The sequence below is a fragment of the Xyrauchen texanus genome, chromosome 27, assembly GCF_025860055.1.
Source record: "Xyrauchen texanus isolate HMW12.3.18 chromosome 27, RBS_HiC_50CHRs, whole genome shotgun sequence".
Classification (NCBI taxonomy): Eukaryota; Metazoa; Chordata; class Actinopteri; order Cypriniformes; family Catostomidae; genus Xyrauchen; species Xyrauchen texanus.
This window is the reverse complement of record NC_068302.1, coordinates 24,510,417-24,532,175: the sequence shown is the minus strand read 5'-3', so window position 1 is coordinate 24,532,175 and position 21,759 is coordinate 24,510,417. Positions and strand designations below refer to the sequence as shown.

The window sequence follows — 21,759 nt, the reverse complement described above, 5'->3', positions numbered from 1 at the left end:
TTTGATTATAACAAAAACTCTCAATATTTATCTTACACTTCACTGAAGCACTGGCTTTAAAAAAACGAACTAGACAGATATTCTATCAACTGAGGTATTCTATTAACACCTGGCTCTTGTGAATGATACTCGACCGCAGACGAGTGGGTGGGGGGTCTGTCCTCACAATAATGGGGGCTTTTCCACTGCACGGTACAGCTCGACTCGACTTGCTTTTTTTTAGTATCACCTCGGTGGAGGCTACAAGCGAGCCAAGCCGATACTAAATGTGACGTCAAAACCCTGAAGATCACTGATTGGTCAGAGAGAATCGTCACTACCGGCGTCACTGGATTTGCAACACGGGACATCAACCTGCTAGGTTTAAAGATAACAACAGCGATAGTAGTATAATTTGTTCACACAACTTTCGAATTGTAAAAAGAAATGGCTGTACGCAACACTACGAGGTAATAAATGAGGTGCAGATGTTCCACTCGTTAGTGATGAACGAAACGACACAAAATGATAAAGTCTTTCAGGAAGTGTATCAGCTGTTGGCCGCACACGGCTACCACCGGACCTACCAACAATGTAGGGAAACGTTAAAAAACTTAAAGAAGTGACTGCAGAACCATCAAGGACCACAACAGCCAGAGTGGTTCAAACAGAAGAAAGTGGAAGTGGTTCGACCAAATGGACGCCATCTATGGCAATGGACAGGTGAGCAATGGGAGGGAGACTGCCCTGGAATTGGCCATGGCATTATTGGGGTCCACGATGGAGGATGGTACGTTTCGTTACGTTAACTATATATTCTATATTATGCTTGAAAGCTTCACTTTATTTAGTTGACCAGCTACTGGAAAGCTTGCTTCTAAAACAACCAGGCCAATTTAACTGTTACACTTATGTAAATTCACCATGCAACAACAGCTTTATGCAGCACAATGAGCTAGTAGCTAACAGCTAGCGGTCGTGTTATTGTTTATGGTCAGTAATGTTTGAGTCACGTTTAAGATGATGTCACGGCAGTAGATGCGGTGCAACTATGACGATCAGCCTATAATCCCACCCCGTTGAGGTGGCACTAAACTACAGTGGAAATGCAAGCTCAGAAATGTAAGTCGAGTCGAACCGTAACGTGCAGTGGAAAAGTGCCATAAGTGTACTGTAATTAGTGTACTGGACTGTCACCTATAAAGAAAAAAGCATCTGCTAAAGGTCAGGAAGGTTACAGTCTGTCCCAATGGTAGATCAATGGTTCCCCCTCAGCTATTTATAAGAGATATCAAAGGTGACTGGTGACAGAAAAGAAATAGGACTCTGTAGTGCTCATATTATCGTGTCACATGCAGCTGGCTAATGTGAAACCACACTAAACAAACTCTCACCTCAACATCTTTTAAAACAGATGCTTTTAAACAAATATTCTATGTTTGTTTTTCCATGACACAAATATGTGTCATGGAAAAATTATTAATAAGAAATTAATATTAAATATTTGTCGCCCATCAAACATCAAAATCTTCTGCACTCTTTAAAATACTTTCTACACTGCTCTGCACTTAGCATTGCTGTTGCGTAGTACTATTCTAAAACATTTGTACATTTGTGCTTTGGATAAAAGTATCTGATAAATGAATAGATGTAAATGTAGATATTATTGCTCTGCTAATCTACATATGCAATGCCTTTAAAATGAAGTGTTAGCAAAATGTACTGTCAGATCTTTCCTTACACATTAGCTTAAACCTTTAATAACAAGTAACAATGTGGTCTGTGTAAAGTACAAATCACATTATGGCACAGAAAAACATGTCACTTACTTGATAACAGGTGTGAAGAGACTGTGGAGACGACAGTAGAGTCTCACTCCCTGTCGGACACATACACAGACACACATATAATGCATCTGCACAAACAGCTGCATCTCTCTACAGTGTGTATTTCAGCTTGTTGTCCTGTTAGTATAATATTTTTTCAACATTTGCACATTTGACACATTTTTAGATTTAGATTTATCAAGATCACATGAACTCGAATTGTATTGACTAGATGTCAGAAGGGCTGAAAATTAACTTCAACTCTGGGGCATTTTTCGGCAGCCATTTGCAATTGTTCACACTCAAATTTACATACTGTAGACTAACTTCCAAAACATTGTCTTTTTTTATAAAAAATTTTAAACCCCACAAATAATAAAAGAAGACAAATGTGGCAGGGCGGAGGGCGGGGCCGGGTCGTGATCATACACACCCGGTCCCTTATCAGGCTAATCAAGCCTCCGAGAGGGATAAAGGCCGACTGCGGAGGATTGTATGGAGAGATAGTTTACGGACATGTCCGTCATGTGTGTGTTTGTTGTCTTTTAAGTTTATAATTAAACAATTATTTATATTGTCAAGCCGATTCTCGCCTCCTCCTTTCCATTGACTACGTTACACTGGTGCCAAAATCCGGGAAGGAGGAGGGATACGCCGTAGTAGTAGAGTTCTCGCCACTACAGTCCCCCCAAGGGAGCAGCCACGGCCAATTGCCGGGGGACGAGGAGCCCAACCGCCCGGACATAGGGAACGGCCGTCGTCCGCGGGGTGAGTGGGGACAGGATCCCCGACTGCCTGGAGCGATGGAGCCGCTGCCAGGGGCGGAGGAGCGCACTGCCATCCCCCAGAAACGCGGAGGGGTCGAGGGAAGACCGCCGTCGTCTTCCGTCGAAGTAACTACCCGATCACCTCGAGCGGTAGGGCCACTGCCAGGGGCGGAGGAATGTCCCCATGTGCCGCCAGAAAAGTGGAGGGGCGTTCTGTCCACTGGGGGTCTGAGGTTTGACTCCGGTCCACCTGGGGAGGAGCGGCTGTCATCTGCCGAAGAGTGTGGAGGAGTGCTCGAGGACCACGCGACAGCACATCAGAGAACCGGTGAAGTGAGCTTATTCTCTCTCTCCTCTCTCTGTCGCACCGTGTTGGTTTTCTCTCGCCTATTTTGTTTTTTTGTTGTCGTTTTCCCCACCTGTCTCCTCCCAGGTCGAGGAAGGCAGGGATGACCTGACGGGGCGCAAAGCACGCCCCTCCCCAGGGAAAGGGGAGTATGTCATGCCGGTGGCACCCCGGCCTGAGGTAATGCCGGGAGGAGTTTGGAGCGTAGGGGGGCGGGGCCGGGCTGGAATGTCGCACGCCCGGTCCCCAATCGGCCTGATAAGGGACCGGGTGTGTATGATCATGACCCGGCCCCGCCCTCCACCCTGCCACAACAAATTATTCAGAAATAATACTGTATATGTTCACAATCTTGTGATGAATAGACTTTTTTTTCTCCCCGCTATCAGCTTTCATTACAAAATGTCGACCTGATATTTTAGCCCTCGCATATGTGCTTGTCCATAGCCATTCAGTCTAATTTTCAGTTCATCCACCTACTCCATTGTTTCACAGAATATCTCAGCTTCTGAGTGGACTATAAGCTCAATATTTGTCATTAAAAAGTTGAGATCCTCCAATTTGCAATGATGTTTAACATTTTATCATCAATATTGGATAACATATATTTCCAATAATTTGTTTAGCATGCTTTTCCTGCTGGACTGTGTATTCTGTTCTAGACATCTAAGAAATAACATTGGATTCTTCAAAAAAAAAGCAAACTCACAGACAATTAAAAAATAGCTCAGTTTTAAGAAAACTACCTAAAGTAAAAGCAGATATGAAGTTATCTATTTGGGGATTACAGCAATGGTGAACGGTGCATAAAAGAGACATTTGCATTTAATGAAATATCATGTTTCTCTCTTTCATTCTTTTGAAAATCTTTCAAATTGTGGTATTAGGGCAACAAAATAAAGGAACAGTCGCATTCCTGATTATTCCTAGGATTTGTCTATTTAGGTGCTATTTTAATTACTTTTAAATTCACATTACTGTTTCTACTACATGACCTCTAGATGGATCCGATTTGCAATGCAAATGTTTTCAGGACTTCTTTTTTGTTATTTTATGTCAAATAAATTCAGAAATGTTATCTTTGAAAAGTTCAGATTCTAAGCTTTCAAGCGTTACCCTTTATGCCGGACTTATTGTATTTGGAGACTATACATTTTAAGCGTAACCTTTTTTGCAACATAGCACCCCCTGTTGGCAGAGTTGAAGAGGAGTGGAAAATTACTCAAGTAAAAAAAAAGACAAAAAAGGGTGCAGTTGAGCAAGTTTGATACCTTTGATATGATGTCTTCCATCTCACTCCTGGCTTTATATGTGCCGTCATCGTAACGAAAGCGATACAACACCTGCTCGTTCTTAAACTGGTGTTTATCTGACACTACAGTGAAAAACACACACATTTAATATTCTATTTCACTATGAAACACTAAATCTAAACTATCCTCACCTCTAATGTAATAAGATACATCAACATGACCTAAAAATATTATATTTTTCAGTTTTTATAGCCAATGTTTTTCTAACAGTCTCAGACTGCAGTAAACCCTTAATAAACATGTTCAAGATGTCTGTGATTAATCAAAAAGTGTGAGCCAAAATCCTGTTTGACCTCTCCTTGAATGCTGCCACCATATTATTGATTGACAGCTTTAGCCCTTATACTAGGATTTATCACTCCAATCCCTTCAGGTGCATGTAGTTGTTTTTTTCCATTCTGACTGAATGTGTCAGAATCCCCTGGTTGTAATGTAGAGCTATAATGCTACCCTCATCTCAAACACTCATGAATAATTTAAGAATGTTGTTCTCAAGCAGCATTTTTCATGTTAATATCCAGACTGCTGATCAGGATCTCAGTGACTGTTGGCCAATATGACATTTGTGCTAAATTTAAAAGTGTAAATCTGTCAAAATAGTAATTTTAAACAGTCCAACACTTGTATAAACAGTTAATGGACTGTGGTTTATTTTTGGCAAGTTTAAGTCCAAAACAGAATGTGGATAGCAGTAGCTTTGCTGGTGAAACCCTTAGGAAAGCATAAAAACATGTTGCTGAAATATTTTGAGGGTGAGAAATAGGGGGAACAGTTTGAAAGAGGAAACAACACAAAAACAAAGAGAGAGACACACAAAGAAAACACTGAAAGAGAATAATACATTTATAAGATATAGTGACAGTGGAAGTACCATGGTACCGTGATAGTTTCAGGTGGTAATATTACAGTACTTTGATGAATACTTTTAAATATAGATGTATAAAACCCTTTGTAAATAAAGGTGTAAGCTTATATATTTGAAATGACTAAATTAGATATAATAAAGAATCAGTAGGGGTGTCAACAGGTTGTCTACTTTAAAAAAATACCATGGTACTTTTTGGAGACTCCGTTCTCTTACCATGGTGGATGATACCATTCTCCAGAAGTGCCTGACCCAGGTTAATTCCCTCCTCCGTTTTACTGATCTCTCCACTTTCCAGCAGCCATGAGACAAACTCACTGATGATACACAGAGATAACAGCTGTGTCAGCCTTCACATAACATAACAATTCACATATGCTACAGAAGGGCCTATAACACCAGAGTGATTGACAAGTTTGCATACAACTTATCCAAATACATTTAAACTCAGTTTTTCACAATTCCTGATATTTAATCGGAAAAAAACATTCCCTGTCTTAGATCAGTTAGGATCACTACTTTATTTTAAGAATGTGAAATGTCAGAATAATAGTAGCGTAAATGATTTATTTCAGCTTTTATTTCTTTCATCACATTTCCAGTGGGTAAGAAGTTTACATACACTTTGTTAGTATTTGGTAGCATTGCCTTTAAATTGTTTAACTTGGGTCAAATGTTTTGGGTAGCCTTTCACATGCTTTTCACAATAAGTTCCATTCTTCCAGACAGAACTGGTGTAACGGAGTCAGGTTTGTAGGCCTCCTTGCTCGCACACACTTTTTCAGTTCTGCCCACAAATTTTCTATCGGATTGAGATCAGGACTTTGTGATGACCACTCCAGTAGCTTGACTTTGCTGTGCTTAAGCCATTTTGCTACAACTTTAGAGGTATGCTAGGGGTCTTTGTCCATTTGGAAGACCCATTTTACACCAAGCTTTAACTTCCTGGCTGATGTCTTGAGAATTTGCTTCAATATATCCACATAATTTTCCTTCCTCATGATGCCATCTATTTTGTGAAGTGCACCAGTACCTCCTGCAGCAAAGCACCCCCACAAAATGATACTGCCACTACCATGCTTCACGGTTGGGATGGTGTTCTTCGGCTTGTAATCCTTACCCCTTTTCCTCCAAACCTAACGATGGCCATTATGGCCAAACAGTTACATTTTTGTTTCATCAGACCAGAGGACATTTCTCCAAAAAGTAAGTCTTTTGTTCCCATGTGCACTTGCAAACATATAAACTATAAGAAGCTAATTGGCTAATTGCCAACAGGCTTAAAATCATTTTCTTGAATTTTCCAAGCTGCTTAAAAACACAGTGTATGCAAAATTCTGACCAACTGGAATTGTGATATAGACAATTAAAAGTTAAACAATCAGTCTGTAAACAATTTTTGGAAAAATTATTGATGTCATGCACAAAGTAGATGTCCTAAACGACTTGCAAAACTATAGTTTGCTAATATGAAATCGGTGGATTTATGTGACATCAACCTAAGTCTATGTAAACTTCTGACTTCAACTGTATGAGGCACCAGTCAAAGGTACTTGGGAGATTAGAATCAAGGTGATGATCCAAAGCTGCATTCCATCTTCAGTGGGGACTTAAATGGTTTTAATGTTCAAACACTACAAGTGGGGTTCACAAATAATTTTTTTAGCTTTGACAAAGGCTTTAGGGAGTGACTTCAAATGCCTTTTACATTTAATCCTGATGAGTGTACTGTTTTTTCGATGTGAAAATACTTTCTCCTTTGGAGCTCTGACACAGAAAGTAGCACACTTGCTCACAACATAGCTGTTGGATCACAGAGACCTCTGTTTGATTTTGTCCTTTAAATATCCCCCTCTCTCTTTCCTGTCTGCATCTACGGAGTACTCTAAAAATAATGCGTTTGTGCAAGTACATTTTCATTTTTGGCTAAATTATTCCTTTATGTCATTTTATTTATACTGTACTCATATCCATAGCAACATACAAATAAAAACACCTCAGCTACACATTTATCATCAACTGCCAATGGAAATGTAAAAAAAAACAGTAATTAAGTTGTGACTTGGCTCTAATGATGGCTTGGTAGGAAATAATAGCATGTTCAAGGGTATTTAGGGCAGTTTAGTGGCAAAACTAATGCATGGGACTTTGTGCCTGAAGTGTGCATGACTACCGCTTCTGAGAGAAATTGTGTGAATCCCATTCGATTCAGGAACAGAAATAAGCAATGTGTAAACAGTTATGACGCCTTTAAGGGAATGTGAGAAAAGTGTGTGTGTGTGTGTGTGTGTGTGCACGTGCATGTGTGTGTGTTTGTGTCTTTGAAATGTTGGAAGACAGCAAAGAGGGGAGAGGGGTCGGATGAAAGGACAGTTTAACAGATGGAGAAGGCGCCCCACATATATCCAGTACAGTGACACAACCAGATTCTCCATTCATGTCTCCATTCATTCAGCTAACCACACAACTGCTTTGTCCTCTATGCTTCCTTCAAATTAGCTGATGACAACTTTTAAAATTCCTCACCTTCATAATTGTCCTTCAATTTTTAGTAGAGTGCTTGATCAGCAAACAGTGCCTCTAATTTTTTGCTAGTAGTAATACTCAGAACATACAGAACTCTCCCAATATTTTGGACTCATGGGTTAGCAGTAAGTGCACATGCTCTGATACATTAAGCTGTGGCATTTAATACTGACAATGCAAGTTAGAGTACGGCCCGTGTCATTTCCCAATACTCGGTATTTCCCAATAGGCAGTACGCCAGTGTCTACTGATTCCTGACCAGCACCGCAAATGACAATTTAATATTTTTCCACCCGTTACATCAAATATTAGCGGTTCACCCATCGGATACATGCGGCTACCCACCAATGTGTAGGACTTTGCTCCACAATATTAATAGTGGCTATTCACTTTGCTACAGCAACCGCATTTACATGATTTGCCGATTTAAACTCCACATGAAAAGTGCTTGCAGAGAACATCTCGTTTTTCTTTTAACGATAGCACTGTCCACGTAATGATACTTCATCTGAATTATCAGGAATGCGACGCAGCATCTGCACTCACACGGAGCTGAATAAAATGTCAGAATCAAATGTAAAAATTGGTAAATTTGTTTATTGCTATAAAGAAAAAGTATTTCAAATGTTAAACATTTTAAATTAATCACATGCATTTGTGTGTTATTGTCAGTGGTTGCTTTCCCATCAAAATCAAAAGAACCAATCATTTCTTTGTTTTTCTGGTCACTAGATATGGTTTTGGCCTTCCAATCTAAGTTTATGGGAATTTTTATCCATTTTATTATCTGCCTGGAGAAAATCTTAAATATGATCACTTAGAAAGGTAATTGCACACTTTTATTCATATACGCAGCACAAACGGTGCATGACGAGTTATGCACTGAAGTTTAATGTTAAGAGTTGGTGGTTTGTTCAGATCCCTCAAACCACGTAAGAGCTGTAATGATACTTGCCTTAACAGTTACCCTTAATAAAAACTGAAAATTATTAACACCATAAAAGGTGCCATTGGAGATCTTACTAAGTAGTTAGAGAGTCTTTATGTGCAGCCCCCCCCCCTTCCCTAACAGAGCAGAGTGCAGTCAGGCCCATGAAAGAGAGCAGTGAAATTAAACAGAGTCAGTCTGCTGTGATTACATAAGTCTGTAATTCAGATTGGCAGGAAAAGGAAAAGGGTGGAGGTGTCCCTAAGGGAATTAATTAATGTTTATGAAACTCATTAATATTCTCCACAGCTAATGCACACAGGGCTCTCTCACATGCTGTAGAGTTGTGTGTGTGTGTGTGAGAATGTTTTCCACTTGTATCCATATCTGTGTGATTATGTATCTGTGCCAAAGTGTGACAAAGAGGGATATTAATGAGATATTAGCTTATTAAAATGAATGTTCAATACATGTTAAGCACTATCGACATCATCTGTGCCATGCTGTCAATTACCACAGAAAATCATTCTTGATCCTCAATTTGTTAAAACAATTATAATAACTTATATTAATTCTTCCGTACAAAAATGTGTGTTATTTGAGCTATATATTTGTTTGAATCGTTCAATTAATGGTGGCATCTGCTTTAGGCAGATGAAAATCTAGTTATGCTTGTTAGGTAATATATTTTTCTAGGCCCTTTCTTCTAGGCTCCTATCTTTTATGTAGAAATCTTAGAGGGGTTTAGAGGCTTTACATGGTCATGACATAAACAATTTTATCACACTAGTCACATGTTAAGACATAATGTGGCTATGCTGCCATATCACCCTGCAGCAATTGCCTGGTTGCCCACTAAAGCTAAGCAGGGTTGAGCCTGGCCAGTACCTGGATGGGAGACCTTCTGGGGAAAACCAAGGTTGCTGCTGGAAATGGTATTAGGGAGGCCAGCAGGGGGTGCTCACCCTATGGTCTGTGTGGGTCCTAATGCCCCAGTATAGTGACGGAGACACTATACTGTAAAAAAGCACCGTCTTTTGGATGGGACGTTAAACCGAGGTCCTGACTCTCTGTGGTCATTTAAAATCCCTAGGGCACTTTCTCGTAAAGAGTAGGGGTTTAACCCCGGTGTCCTAGCCAAATTCCCCCATTGGCCACTATCTATAATGGCCTCCTAATAATCTCCATCCCTGAATTGGCTACATCACTCTACCATCTCCTCTCCACCAATAGCTGGTGTGTGGTGGGCGTTCTGGCGTACTATGGCTGCCATCGCATCATCCAGGTGGATGCTGCACACTGGTGGTGGTTGAGGAGATTCCCCTATACTATGTAAAGCGCTTTGAGTTTGAGAAAAGCGCTATATAAATGTAAGTTGTTGTTGTATGCTTTTGAAACAGTGTATTTTAATATTTAAGCAAAATGCCTTGTCCTAAATACTTCTATTGTAAGTGCATAACCTTAAACATGATTTAAGTTTTTACTTTGTGGAGACAGCATGCCACAAACGCTGTCCATAAAGCTTAAATTGTATATCTTTAATGCTCTGGCCATTTAATGTTCTTCTCCGTGCCAATAAAGCTTATTCAAACTTAACAGAAAGATAACAAGAAAGAGAAATAGATGACCTAACCAGTCATGACCACTTTGATTTTATTTCTGCATTGTCATGCCAAGTAGCCCAAACCTCTGGGGAGAGAGGAAAAAAAAAAAAAAAAAAAAAAAACACACAGGTTCAAACTCCAACTCCACATAACAGTATATTAAACAAATATGTGCTCTGACTCAAATTTTCATGTTCAGTGTGAACAGACAAATTGCTTGTCAATAGAAATTGGTTGCATTAGGCCTGGTTAAGACTAAGTTTTGTTAAGAATTATAATTCCTCCAAAAATCACATAAGGCAGCATAAAGACATCCATATGACTCCAGTGTTTAAATCTTTGTCTATCTATGTCTTCTGAAGCAGTGCAATCACTTTGGGTGGGAAACAGATCAACATTTCAATCCTGTTTTACTATAAATCTACACTTTCACTTTTTTACGTTATAAAAAGTACTTAAATATTGTTTTTTTCTCACCCACACCTATTATAAAGCTTCTGAAGATATACATTTCACCACTGGAGTCTTAGAGATTACTTATATGCTGCCTTTGTTATATTTGGAGCTTGAAAGGTCTGGTCACCATTCACTTGCAATGAAAAGGACCAACAGAGCTGAAATATTCTACAAACATATTTGTGTTCAGCAGAAAAAAGAAAGTCATACACATCTGGGATGGCATGATTCATTTTTGGGTGAACATCCTTTAAGCTTCATAAAATAAAAAATAAAAAAATTACAGCAAATGTCATTTGGACTACTTTTATAGGGACCTTTTTGAAGCTTGACAACCCCTGGCCACTATGAACTGTCATTGGCAAGAGCCGCTTATCAATTCTTCAAAGCTTTCTACTTTTGTGTTCCACAGAATTAATGACAGTATATGGGTTTAGAATGACACGAGCATGACTGAATAAAGACAAATGCAGTTTAAATCGGAGTGTGTGAATTATTGCCACACTTTTAAAATAGATTAAATCAATATAATATGGTTTTCCCCTTATGTACTAGTGCGGTGCAAAAAGGGAATTTTAATTGGTGAGGAATCTCTTTTCCCAGCTCCCAAATATGCACACACACATTATTTGGAAGTTTAATGGCATACATAGCACTCATTGTTCATTCATGGTGTTGAAATACGGGGTGAGTGGGAAAATGAGAGAGGCAGAAATGAAGAGAGAGACCCAAAGAGAGAAACTGAATGCAGATTTTTCTCTAATGAAGGCATTTTTGCTGGGAATGTCTGTGTCCAATGGGGTGCTTGGCAGTGAGCTTGGGAAAGCATTTACATGTGCTAAGTGAGTGTGTGTGAGTCTGTGTGCATTTTCATTCATTCAGGGGCCTCTTGGATTAGGATGACTTGCAAGATATTCAGGAGACAGTCAGATGGTGTAAAAGCAGCCGAGGAAAGGTGACGCACTCAGCGCAGAGCAAGCTAGTCAATGACATAGTATCTGACGGATAGTAAGGTGAAACTTACAGTAGAAGAGAATCTTTAAAATGCAATTACATAACCCAACATTGGCAAAAACTCACTTTCCCAAGAAGCACTTGGGTACGATGGTGAGTTTCTTGCGTCGATCTTTGATGAGGTGGCGGTTCTTGGTCATCATCATATGGTAGAGCTTCTCTCCCTTCTCCGCGATCATGACATAGGCATCACGCTCCATACCAAGCTTCAGACCTGCCAATCATTAAGAGATTAAAAAAAAATGCCTTAACTGAACGACAATTTTAAACATATAATATCACCAAACGGAATTAAAATAACTTCTCAAACTGGCCGAGAAATTAGTCTTGGAAAAAAAAAAACTTTTTAAATTCTGTGATATGAAATAAAAAAAAAACTGTTTTAAAGAGTAAAATAACTTTAACCTGGTGTATAATTATAGTATATTCCTCAGAACAGTTAATTTACAAAGTGTGACTTTTCTCTTGCTTTTCCTCAAAATCAGTGTGGGTGCTGCTGTGTCAGTTAATTTTTTAGGTGAGGCTGAAAGGAAACATTGGTTTAACTGATTTTATTATAAGCGTGTGCGTTTGTGTTGACACGTGCATGTGTATTTTGCTATCGAGGCATTTTGGTAATTGAGAGGGGCCTTATAATTGGCATCAGTATTCTGGGTAAAAACAACTCATGCATATTTGACACACACACACACACACACACACACACACACACACACACACACACACACACACACACACACACACACACACACACACACACACACACACACACACACACACATTTGTCTACTTAGACCACTAATTAAAAATAAATAAAAAGAAAATAACATTTGTAAGTCTTTAGAGTGGTGTTGAGCTAGTGCAGGAACTCTGTGAGATGAGGGATGTTTATTAGTATTTCTCAAGGCCCGTTACCCAAAACAACATTCATTTTCAATATCTCACAATACTTCTGGTCGAGAAACAAGATGTGGTTAACATGCAGAGAATAGTCAGAGCTAGATACAGAGTTGAAGCTCTACCAGGCGGAGTTTACAGTTTCCTTGGCACCCAAAAGACCTGAAAACAACAACACATAACCTACTAAAAACTGTGCAATGGTGCACTGCAGATTGGCTACTGCCGATAAACAGCCTTGTTTGCATTAACAGTACAGCCAGCGTCAAGCTGTAACGGAAACAGGAGCTTCACAAAGTAAAACTCCAACAACCTCTTCAGTTGAGAACACCGAAGGACATATTTATGAAATATATGAAAAATATATGAAAGGCAAATTCAATGAAGAGGGTACAAAATAGGGCCTGAAATTACTTCTAAAATTACATTAATTTCTTTGTTGTCAACAAATGCATCCAAAATTGCTCATTGTCACAGTATGTAGTGTAATTGATGAATGATTCCCTTTTTGAGTAGTAAAACAGTACATGCATGTATGTACTGTAAGTATGCATGCGAGTAATATGAATGCGTGCTGTGTTTGACCCTTGACCCGAATATATGACCCAAGAACAATAATCACGAAAAAAATCCACTCTGGCACAAGAAACAACTTGCTTGGTATACTGTATATACACTCACTGAGCACTTTATTAGGAACACTATGGTCCTATTTAAGTGGCCAAAATGGTCTTCTGCTGTTGTAGCCCATCCGCCTCAAGGTTCAATGTGTTGTGTATTCTTAACCAGTCTGGTCATTCTCTGTTGACCTCTCTCATCAAGGCATTTCGGTCCTCAGAACTGCCTCTCACTGGATGTTTTTTGTTTTTGGCACCATTGAGAGTAAACCTTGAAGACTGTTGTGTGTGAAAATACCAGGAGATCAGCAGTTACAGAAATTCTCAAACCAGCCGGTCGAAAACAATCATGCCACAGTCGAAATCACTGAGATCACATTTTATACCCATTCTGATGGTTGATGTGAACATTAACTGAAGCTCCTGACCCATATCTGTATGATTTTAGCACTGCACTGCTGTCACATGTTTGGCTGATTAGATAATCACATGAATATCTAGGTGTATAGGTGTTCCTACTACGGTGTTCAATGAGTGTACCACTTGCAGGTGAAAAGACCCGTTTGACTCACGATTCACCACTGTTCTTTTAAATCCAAAATTTTAAAACATGATGTCTCCTCAGCTCCCAAGAGATTATGGGATTGTAAACTGTCCGGTCAATCCGTACTTCAGAATCTCACCAAAAATAGTAGGTCATCTGGGTATTTTTTGATTAATGCTTCATGAATTCTGAGGATTTGGACATACTACTCCACTGGCATTCTGTTTTTGGCATATATATTAGTAAAGTGTGGATATTCGGATGCAGCATTGGTCTGTAAAACTGAAGTGCTTAATCGTCAGTCAACCTCAGGAGAACAAAACTAAATATTATAACTGTTGTAACGGTTATAAAAGGTTTGACACTGTTTTGCAATACATGTCTAAAGAACAGTTTAAAATTCTCTAATGCTTTAAAGTAGTAATGGGCCACAAATTTGCACCCAATTAAGGTAAAGTGCCTTAAACAAAAGGTGAATGTTAAAGAAAGTGTAATAATGGGTGTAGATTGTGCAGCTGATTCAGGAGCTGGTGGCAGCTGGCGTGGTTCTCATTCGGAGCTCTGCACTATGTTTGAGATCCCAGAGAGAGGGAAGCCACTGGCAGCTGCAGCTCTCACTCACAAAGACCATTTTGAGGAGGTGTTTGTGGTAGCTGTGTGAGGCTCCAACTCAATTAAATCAAAAAGGAAACGAATCATTAAAACAGCTCCTGAAAAATGGCCCTGCTCAAGCATCATTTGTATTGTGCCTTCTGATGTTCTGACGCCGAATGACAATTTTAGAAATTAGTTTTGCGTAAATGCAATATTCAGCATGAGATTCAAACACCAAATCTTATGGTTTTCTCATTTTGAACAGCCTAATCCAATGGTTGCACACAAAGATGTACTGGAGGTCTGCGGGTATGTGGAATTTCAACATTTGGGAATGATCAATCAATTTTCAAGCCAAAATATTTGTAAAAAAATTGCAAATCGTTTTAAAATGGACAATAATCTGTCTGTAATAAGCAACTCTTTCTAGTGAAGAGTTGAACTGGGATAAATTAGACCAGAGGTTCACAACTGGTGTTGCTGCAGGACCCAGATTTTACATTGGACATCAAGTGACGACCCAACGCTGTAAATGATTTATTGTACAACATATATTGTAGTCAGGGCCGTATTATCTTCTACCATGCATAGATTTTCTCATGATTTGAGTATGTCATCACACAATCTGTTCATTTTTGCATCTACCAAATATAGTAACAGATAAATATATGGCAATGCCTTAAATGTCAAGAACATACAACTGTATATATGAGGTTTTCTCCAAGCCTACATATTTTGCCCTCATAATGCATTATACAGTATAGTTAGTTGCATTTTTGTTATTTGCAATTAGCACTGTTTTTCCACACTGTCTGCAATCTTATCAGAATAGACATGCAGCCCATTTTTGGGAAAAACTGCTGCATCAGACTCATGATTAGAGGCATTTTTTCTAAGTCAAACCAAGTATTAATTTGAACAAGTAATTTGATGGCATATTTGAGCTGCATACAAAAATAAGGGGCCAGACAGTCAAGAGAGGTGTGACTGATGTGGCACCTGTTAGACTGGGCTCAAATTTCAAATGTTGGAAACCTGATAAGCTCCATAAAACTTCTGCTTTCATCTAGCATCACAGCACAAAAGTGACACGTTGCTCTAACGCCAACTTACAGTGAATGTTAATACTTTGGCTGAGCATTAAGGACCTTTGACTTGGAAACTAGTAACTGATCCTTCTAACCAATACTTTACACTGAAATATGACAGTGGTGATCAGAAGGGGCTCTGTAGTATATTTGTGCTTTTACAGCCATCTAAACACTCAGTGCAACCTTGCAGTAAAATACATCATAGAGGCCTTAAAAACAAGAACAGGTGTCCCGCAGAGGACCGGAGTTCCATATTACAACAGAACAAAACAAAAAGCCTAAAAACATAAAAGGTGAATCTGAAATAAAGGATGCTAAATTACAGGTTGACATCAAACATATTTTTTATCTTAACTCATTGAAATCAATTTTATTATTTTGGTACGATTCATAATATTTTTCAAAAATGTAACAATGTAAATTATGGAATAATCAAACATATCCACATATGTGGCAGGGCGGAGGGTGGGGCCGGGTCGTGATCCTACACACCCGGTCCCGTATTAGGCTAACCAAGCCTCTGAGGTATAAAGGTCGACTGCAGAGGATCGTACGGGAGAGAGAGATCGTTAACGGACATGTCCGTCATGTGTGTATTTGTGTCTTCTTTTAAGTTTATCATTAAACTTATTTATATTGAAAAGCCGGTTCTCGCCTCCTCCTTTCCCGGGTTTCGGCACCAATGTAACACTGTTAAGGATGGGCAAGGAGGAGGCGAGAACCGGCTTGTCAACATAAATCATAATTTAATGCAAACTTAAAACAAAAACACAAACACATAAACATAAACACACAGTAAACTAATAGTAAACATAGTAAACTAATTTAATCATTTTGGATAATAAATGAAAGTGTAATTGTGTATTTTTTTTAGTAATTAAAATGCATTTAATAACTTTTTTTGCAATCAATTCACAATTGTAATAGTAAGATCAACTCTTCAAGATACATTTTAAAACCATATCAGGTATACATCATTGCTGTAACTCTGAGGTTACCAAAGACTTTTGAAAGTTATCAGTTATCCTGTCCTATGTCTCATCCTCAATGTGTAAATAAGAGCAAAACTACTCACTCTCTCGCTGTTCACGTTCCTTTAAAATCGCATCCAGCCATTTCTGTTTGTCCTCTGCGTTCTTGGCCATGCACACAATCCACTTGTTTTTGGCCGTGTTGTGAATCTTCCAACCATTGGTCACTGTGTAGTTATTACTGTGATAGTCCGCTAAAAAGACAAAGTAAAACAAAATGAAATATAACAATAAAACAAGTTGAGCACCAACTGGGAATCAATTAACAACTAAAATCACAGAAATGCTTATACTGTATAGCATGCAAATAAGTATGGTCTAAAAACCAATTGTCTCTAAAATCCTTTGTACTTCACATTAACCGTAAAATCTAAACAAAAAACTTGCAGGTTGACAACATGTCAATAAACTTTTTCATCAGTCAAGATTTTAGGTAAAAATAATATGAATACTTAAGCAAAAGTGTACATTTTAGGTGACAAGTCACCATTTCTTTTCATTTTTCAAGATTTCTAAGTTCATTTTAAATGGTCCTACGGAGTGACAAATATGTTTTATTAAAGTACAAATATGCTATGTACTCATTAAAACTGCATGCAGAATAATGACAAATAATTATAAATATTATGTTTAAAATAGTCTTTGATAATGGCAAGTCACACCACAGGACATACAGTATAAAATTCCCAGAAGTATTTTATGTCAACTACCCAGTTAACTAATTTTACCTTATGCTTTGCCAAATAGGGTTAATTTGATTCTCTTTTACCATTGCTAAATTAGATACTGAGCCAAACACAAATACTGACATAGATATTCAGACTGACTTGAACAATCTAGAACCATTAATAATGCAAAGAGGTTGAGGGCCTGGGTAGCTCAGTGAGTACTGACGCTGACTACCACCCCTGGAGTCGTGGGTTTGAATCCAGGGTGTGCTAAGTGAATCCAGCCAGGTCTCCTAAGCAACCAAATTGGCTCAGTTGCTAGGGAGGGTAGAGTCACATGGGGTAAGCTCCTCAAGTTCACGATTAGTGGTTCTCGCTGTCAATGGGGCCCGTGGTAAATTGTGCGTGGATCGCGGAGAGAAGCATGTGCCTCCACGTGCATGAGCCACGTGATAAGATTGACTGACTCAGAAGCGTAGACAACTGGGACTCCACCACCCGGATTGAGGTGAGTAACCACCCCAACACGAGGACCTACTAATTAGTGGGAAGTGCGTGTGTGTGAGAGAGAGGGATTCAGCCTTTCACTAAAGGTCCAATTTTATCCCAGATCTGACAGTAGGTGAATTATATAGAGAAATTAATGAGGTATGGAATAAGTAATGAGCAGTGAGTTAGTGTTGAGGTAGTATAAATAGATCTCACTGTACTGAGAGGATTTAGGAAAGGCTTTTAGCTCATATCAAATTGGTTAGATGGAGTTTGAGTAATCGTCTTTGTCTGAGTGTATAAGAGCAGCTCAGAAATAAACAACACCTTCTGTAAGCATTACCCAAACCTTATTTTCCAATTACAACAATGGCTTAGTCAAAACAAGGAGATTGCTTTGCCAAGTCAGCTAATATCTAGTGCCGACTATTGGATACTTGCTTTTGTGATAAAATAGACTTTGCTGTAAGCTAAGTAATATTAAGTCATAAGCTATCCCTTAGTAAAAATGTTCAATTAATAGGAAAAATTTATGTCCTTGCTGATAAAATAAAATTTAAGTATTAAATATGAAAAGATAATTAAAATAATTAGAAGTAGCTTGTAAGTATTTCTAGTAAACACTCATTAATGATAAAAAAATAAAAATGATATTTAAAGAGATTGTTCACCCAAAAATGTAAATTCTGTCATTGTTTACTCACCCTAATGTTTTTCCAAATACAGTGCATCCGGAAAGTATGCACAGCGCTTCACTTTTTCCACATTTTGTTATGTTACAGCCTTATTCCAAAATGTATTAAATTCATTATTTTCCTCAAACAATACCCCATAATGACAATGGAAAAGAAGTTTGTTTGAAATCTTTGCAAATGTATAAAAAAAAAAATCACATGAACATAAGTATTCACAGCCTTTGCTCAATACTTTGTTGAAGCACCTTTGGCACTAATTACAGCCTCAAGTCCTTTTGTGTATGATGCTACAAGCCTGACACACCTATTTTTGGGCAGTTTCTCCCATTCTTCTTTTCAGGACCACTCAAGCTCCATCAGGTTAGATGGGGAGCATTGGTGCACAGCCATTTCAGATATCTCCAGAGATGTTCAATCGGGTTCAAGTCTGGGGTCTGGCTGGGCCACTCAAGTACATTTAAAGAGTTGTCCCGTAGCCACTCCTTTGTTATCTTGGCAGTGTGCTTAGGGTCGTTATCCTGTTGGAAGATTAACCTTCGCCCCAGTCTGAGGTCAAGAGCGCTCTGGAGCAGGTTTTCATCAAGGATGTCACTGTATATTGCTGCATTCAGCGATCCTGACTAGTCTCGCAGTTCCTGCTGCTGAAAAACATCCCCACAGCATGATGCTGAACCACCATGCTTCACTGTAGGGATGGTATTGGCCAGGTGAGGAGCGGTGCCTGGTTTCCTCAGGACATGACACTTGCCATTCAGGCCAAAGAGTTCAATCTTTGTTTCATCAGACCAGAGAATTTTATTTCTCATGGTCAGATTACTTCAGGTGCCTTTTGGCAAACTCCAGGTGGGCTGTCATATGCCTTTTACTGAGGAGTGGCTTCCGTATGACCACTCTACCATACAGGCCTGATTGGTGGAGTGCTGTAGAGATGGTTGTTCTTCTGGAAGTTTCTCCTCTCTCCACAGAGAAATGCTGGAGCTCTGTCAGAGTGACCATTGCGTTCTTGGTCACCTCCCTGACTAAGGTCCTTCTCCCCCGATCGCTCCGTTTGGCCGGGTGGCCAAACTTCATCCATTTACGGATGATGGAGGCCACTGTGCTCATTGGAACATTCAATGATGCAGAAATTTTTCTGTACCCTTCCCCAGATCTGTGCCTTGATACAATTCTGTCTCGGAGGTCTACAGACAATTCCTTGGACTTCATGGCTTTGTTTGTGCTCTGACATGCACGGTTAACTGTGGGACCTTATATAGACATGTGTGTGCCTTTCCAAATCATGTCCAATCAACTGAATTTACCATAGGTGTACTCCAATCAAGTTGTAGAAACATCAAGGATGATCAGTGGAAACAGGATGCACCCGAGCTCAATTTTGAGTGTACATGTGATTTTTATTTTTTTTTTTATTTTTAATAAATTTGCAAAGATTTTCAAACAAACTTTTTTCCATTGCCATTTTCGGTATTCTGCCCTACAAAACAAAAAGGCAGTAACTGCATTTTTGGTCAAAAATGAGTTATTATCATTTTCATGACATTCAAGGCATCCTTTGTTATGTGACAAAACATCTTATCTCAAACGTGTGTCGTTTTGGAGAAAAATGGTAGTCGTTTGTACAGTAACTGCAAAAAGCCCTAGTGAAACAAAGCAAGAGTACAGTAACATCCATTACTGTATTCTTGTTATGTTTTACCTAACAAAAAATAACCGTGTTACTGCGCAGTGAAGTTACTGTTTCCATGGTGAACACACACAGCTGACTTCGCGGCATCCTCACGGGACGGTTTTAACATTTGCGATTTCACACTTCTAACTACACGCAAATTTTGTTTGAGATGGCACAAAGCCGGGGAAAGAAGATGGTCGAAATGGCATTGAAAAGAAAATACCCGGAGAATGGTAAGTAACAGTGACAGATTAAACATTTAGAGGCTAGGCTATCACAATATAAACACCTGTCAGCCACCAGGGCGGGACTTCCTCTCAGAGGTCCATTCAGATAGCATTATGCTAATTGACAGGCTGATGTTTTAAATAGCTTTGCTTACCTGCCCCTGATCCTCCCTGCTCCTAGCTGTAACTTTATCCTCTGTAACTTCACATCATCGCCGATGCCATGTCATCATTTTGTTGTTCATGTCACAAAGTTATAATCCAACCAGCGGTGGAAAAATATTCAATAACTAGAAAAGCATGTGGTCCTATTCAAAATACATTTTTCCAATTTGGGCCTTGACACAGCTTAGCAATGTGAGACTTTAAGCAGCCGTTTCAGCATCAGAACAGCTTCTGGGTGGAAAATATTGACCTAAAATGGTCAAATTAGTTTGGGTTTGGTATATCCATGTTCAGGAAAACAAATGGTTCCAATTATTTCAAATACAGTGTATAACACACCCAGAGCCCAAGTTGTGGCAAAATAGTTTTTGGAGAATCTGTAGTTACCGCCTTTTTCCTTGGTATGGTGCCACGTTTTTGGTAAGTAATACAAAGCAAGAATACAGTAACTGCAAAATAGGGGTAAAATATCAAATTAAATATGAGGATTGATATGTACAAAGAATAAGCTAATATAAAGTAACAAAACAGCCACATGTCCAATAATCTACCTACAACTACTTAGGCTGGATGACAGGATAAATTTAAAGTCATTTTTCTCAGTTCTGCACTCTGCGTAGTTACTGCCTTTTTGCTTTGTAGGGCAGTATTGTTTTTACAATTTTGAGGAAAATAATGAATTTAATCCAGTTTTGAATAAGGCTGTAACATAACAAAATGTGGAAAATGTGAAGCCCTGTGAATACTTTCTGAATGCACTGCATGTAAGACCATCATTCTTCCATGGACAGCAAAAGGAGATATTACATAAAAAGAACAACCTCAGTCACCCTTCACGCTATATGGAAAAAGGATGCATTTAGGTCTGTAGCAATTATTAAATAATCATCTGATGGTGGTTATTTGAGATAACCACGATCATTGTGTACTTTAAATTCCAAGCACATCTTAATGCCCAAATAGGGTAATTTTAAGGGAATATAATAATTTTTAAGATGCCATGAACGGCGAGGTTGTGTCTCATTCAGTTGAACTCTGAGCATCACTGAACCGCACCTCGGATGTCAACCAGATCAGCTGCTGTCCGGAAGAATGTGTGAACAAGCACTCTGATGTGCGATCGTTCAGCAGCGACAAACTCCCAAGAAAATAAAAACAAACTAATATAAACTTTGATTGTGAATGCAAAGAGCTCCAGCTTCACTTTAAACGAATGTGTAATGGAAATATTCCTTGTCATAACAGGTTCATACATGCAGTGTTAATGACCTACAGTGACACAGAGGAGAAGATGCATGCTTATTCTATTTCTGTGGAGTGATAAAATTATGAAACGAAATCTCAAGGGTTTGCTTCATGAGGAATAAGGGCTCATGGGTTTAATCCATGTGAAAGTGAATAAATTAGGACAGAAATATAAAATGTTTGCATAATATACAGTATTATTA

The 21,759-nt window shown here is 38.9% G+C and overlaps 1 protein-coding gene across 1 annotated transcript in view; it reads right to left on the bottom strand.

Annotated features, from left to right (window-relative positions):
* Window positions 1-21,759, bottom strand: part of prex1 (phosphatidylinositol-3,4,5-trisphosphate-dependent Rac exchange factor 1) — a 113,970-nt gene that overhangs the window by 34,203 nt on the left and 58,008 nt on the right. Inside the window, exons 9-13 of the mRNA XM_052094518.1 lie at window positions 16,443-16,592; window positions 11,691-11,838; window positions 5,313-5,413; window positions 4,190-4,293; window positions 1,809-1,858 (exon numbers count right to left, since the gene is read on the bottom strand). Coding sequence (XP_051950478.1) covers window positions 1,809-1,858; window positions 4,190-4,293; window positions 5,313-5,413; window positions 11,691-11,838; window positions 16,443-16,592 — 553 coding nt within the window. The remainder of the gene's footprint in view (window positions 1-1,808; window positions 1,859-4,189; window positions 4,294-5,312; window positions 5,414-11,690; window positions 11,839-16,442; window positions 16,593-21,759) is intronic.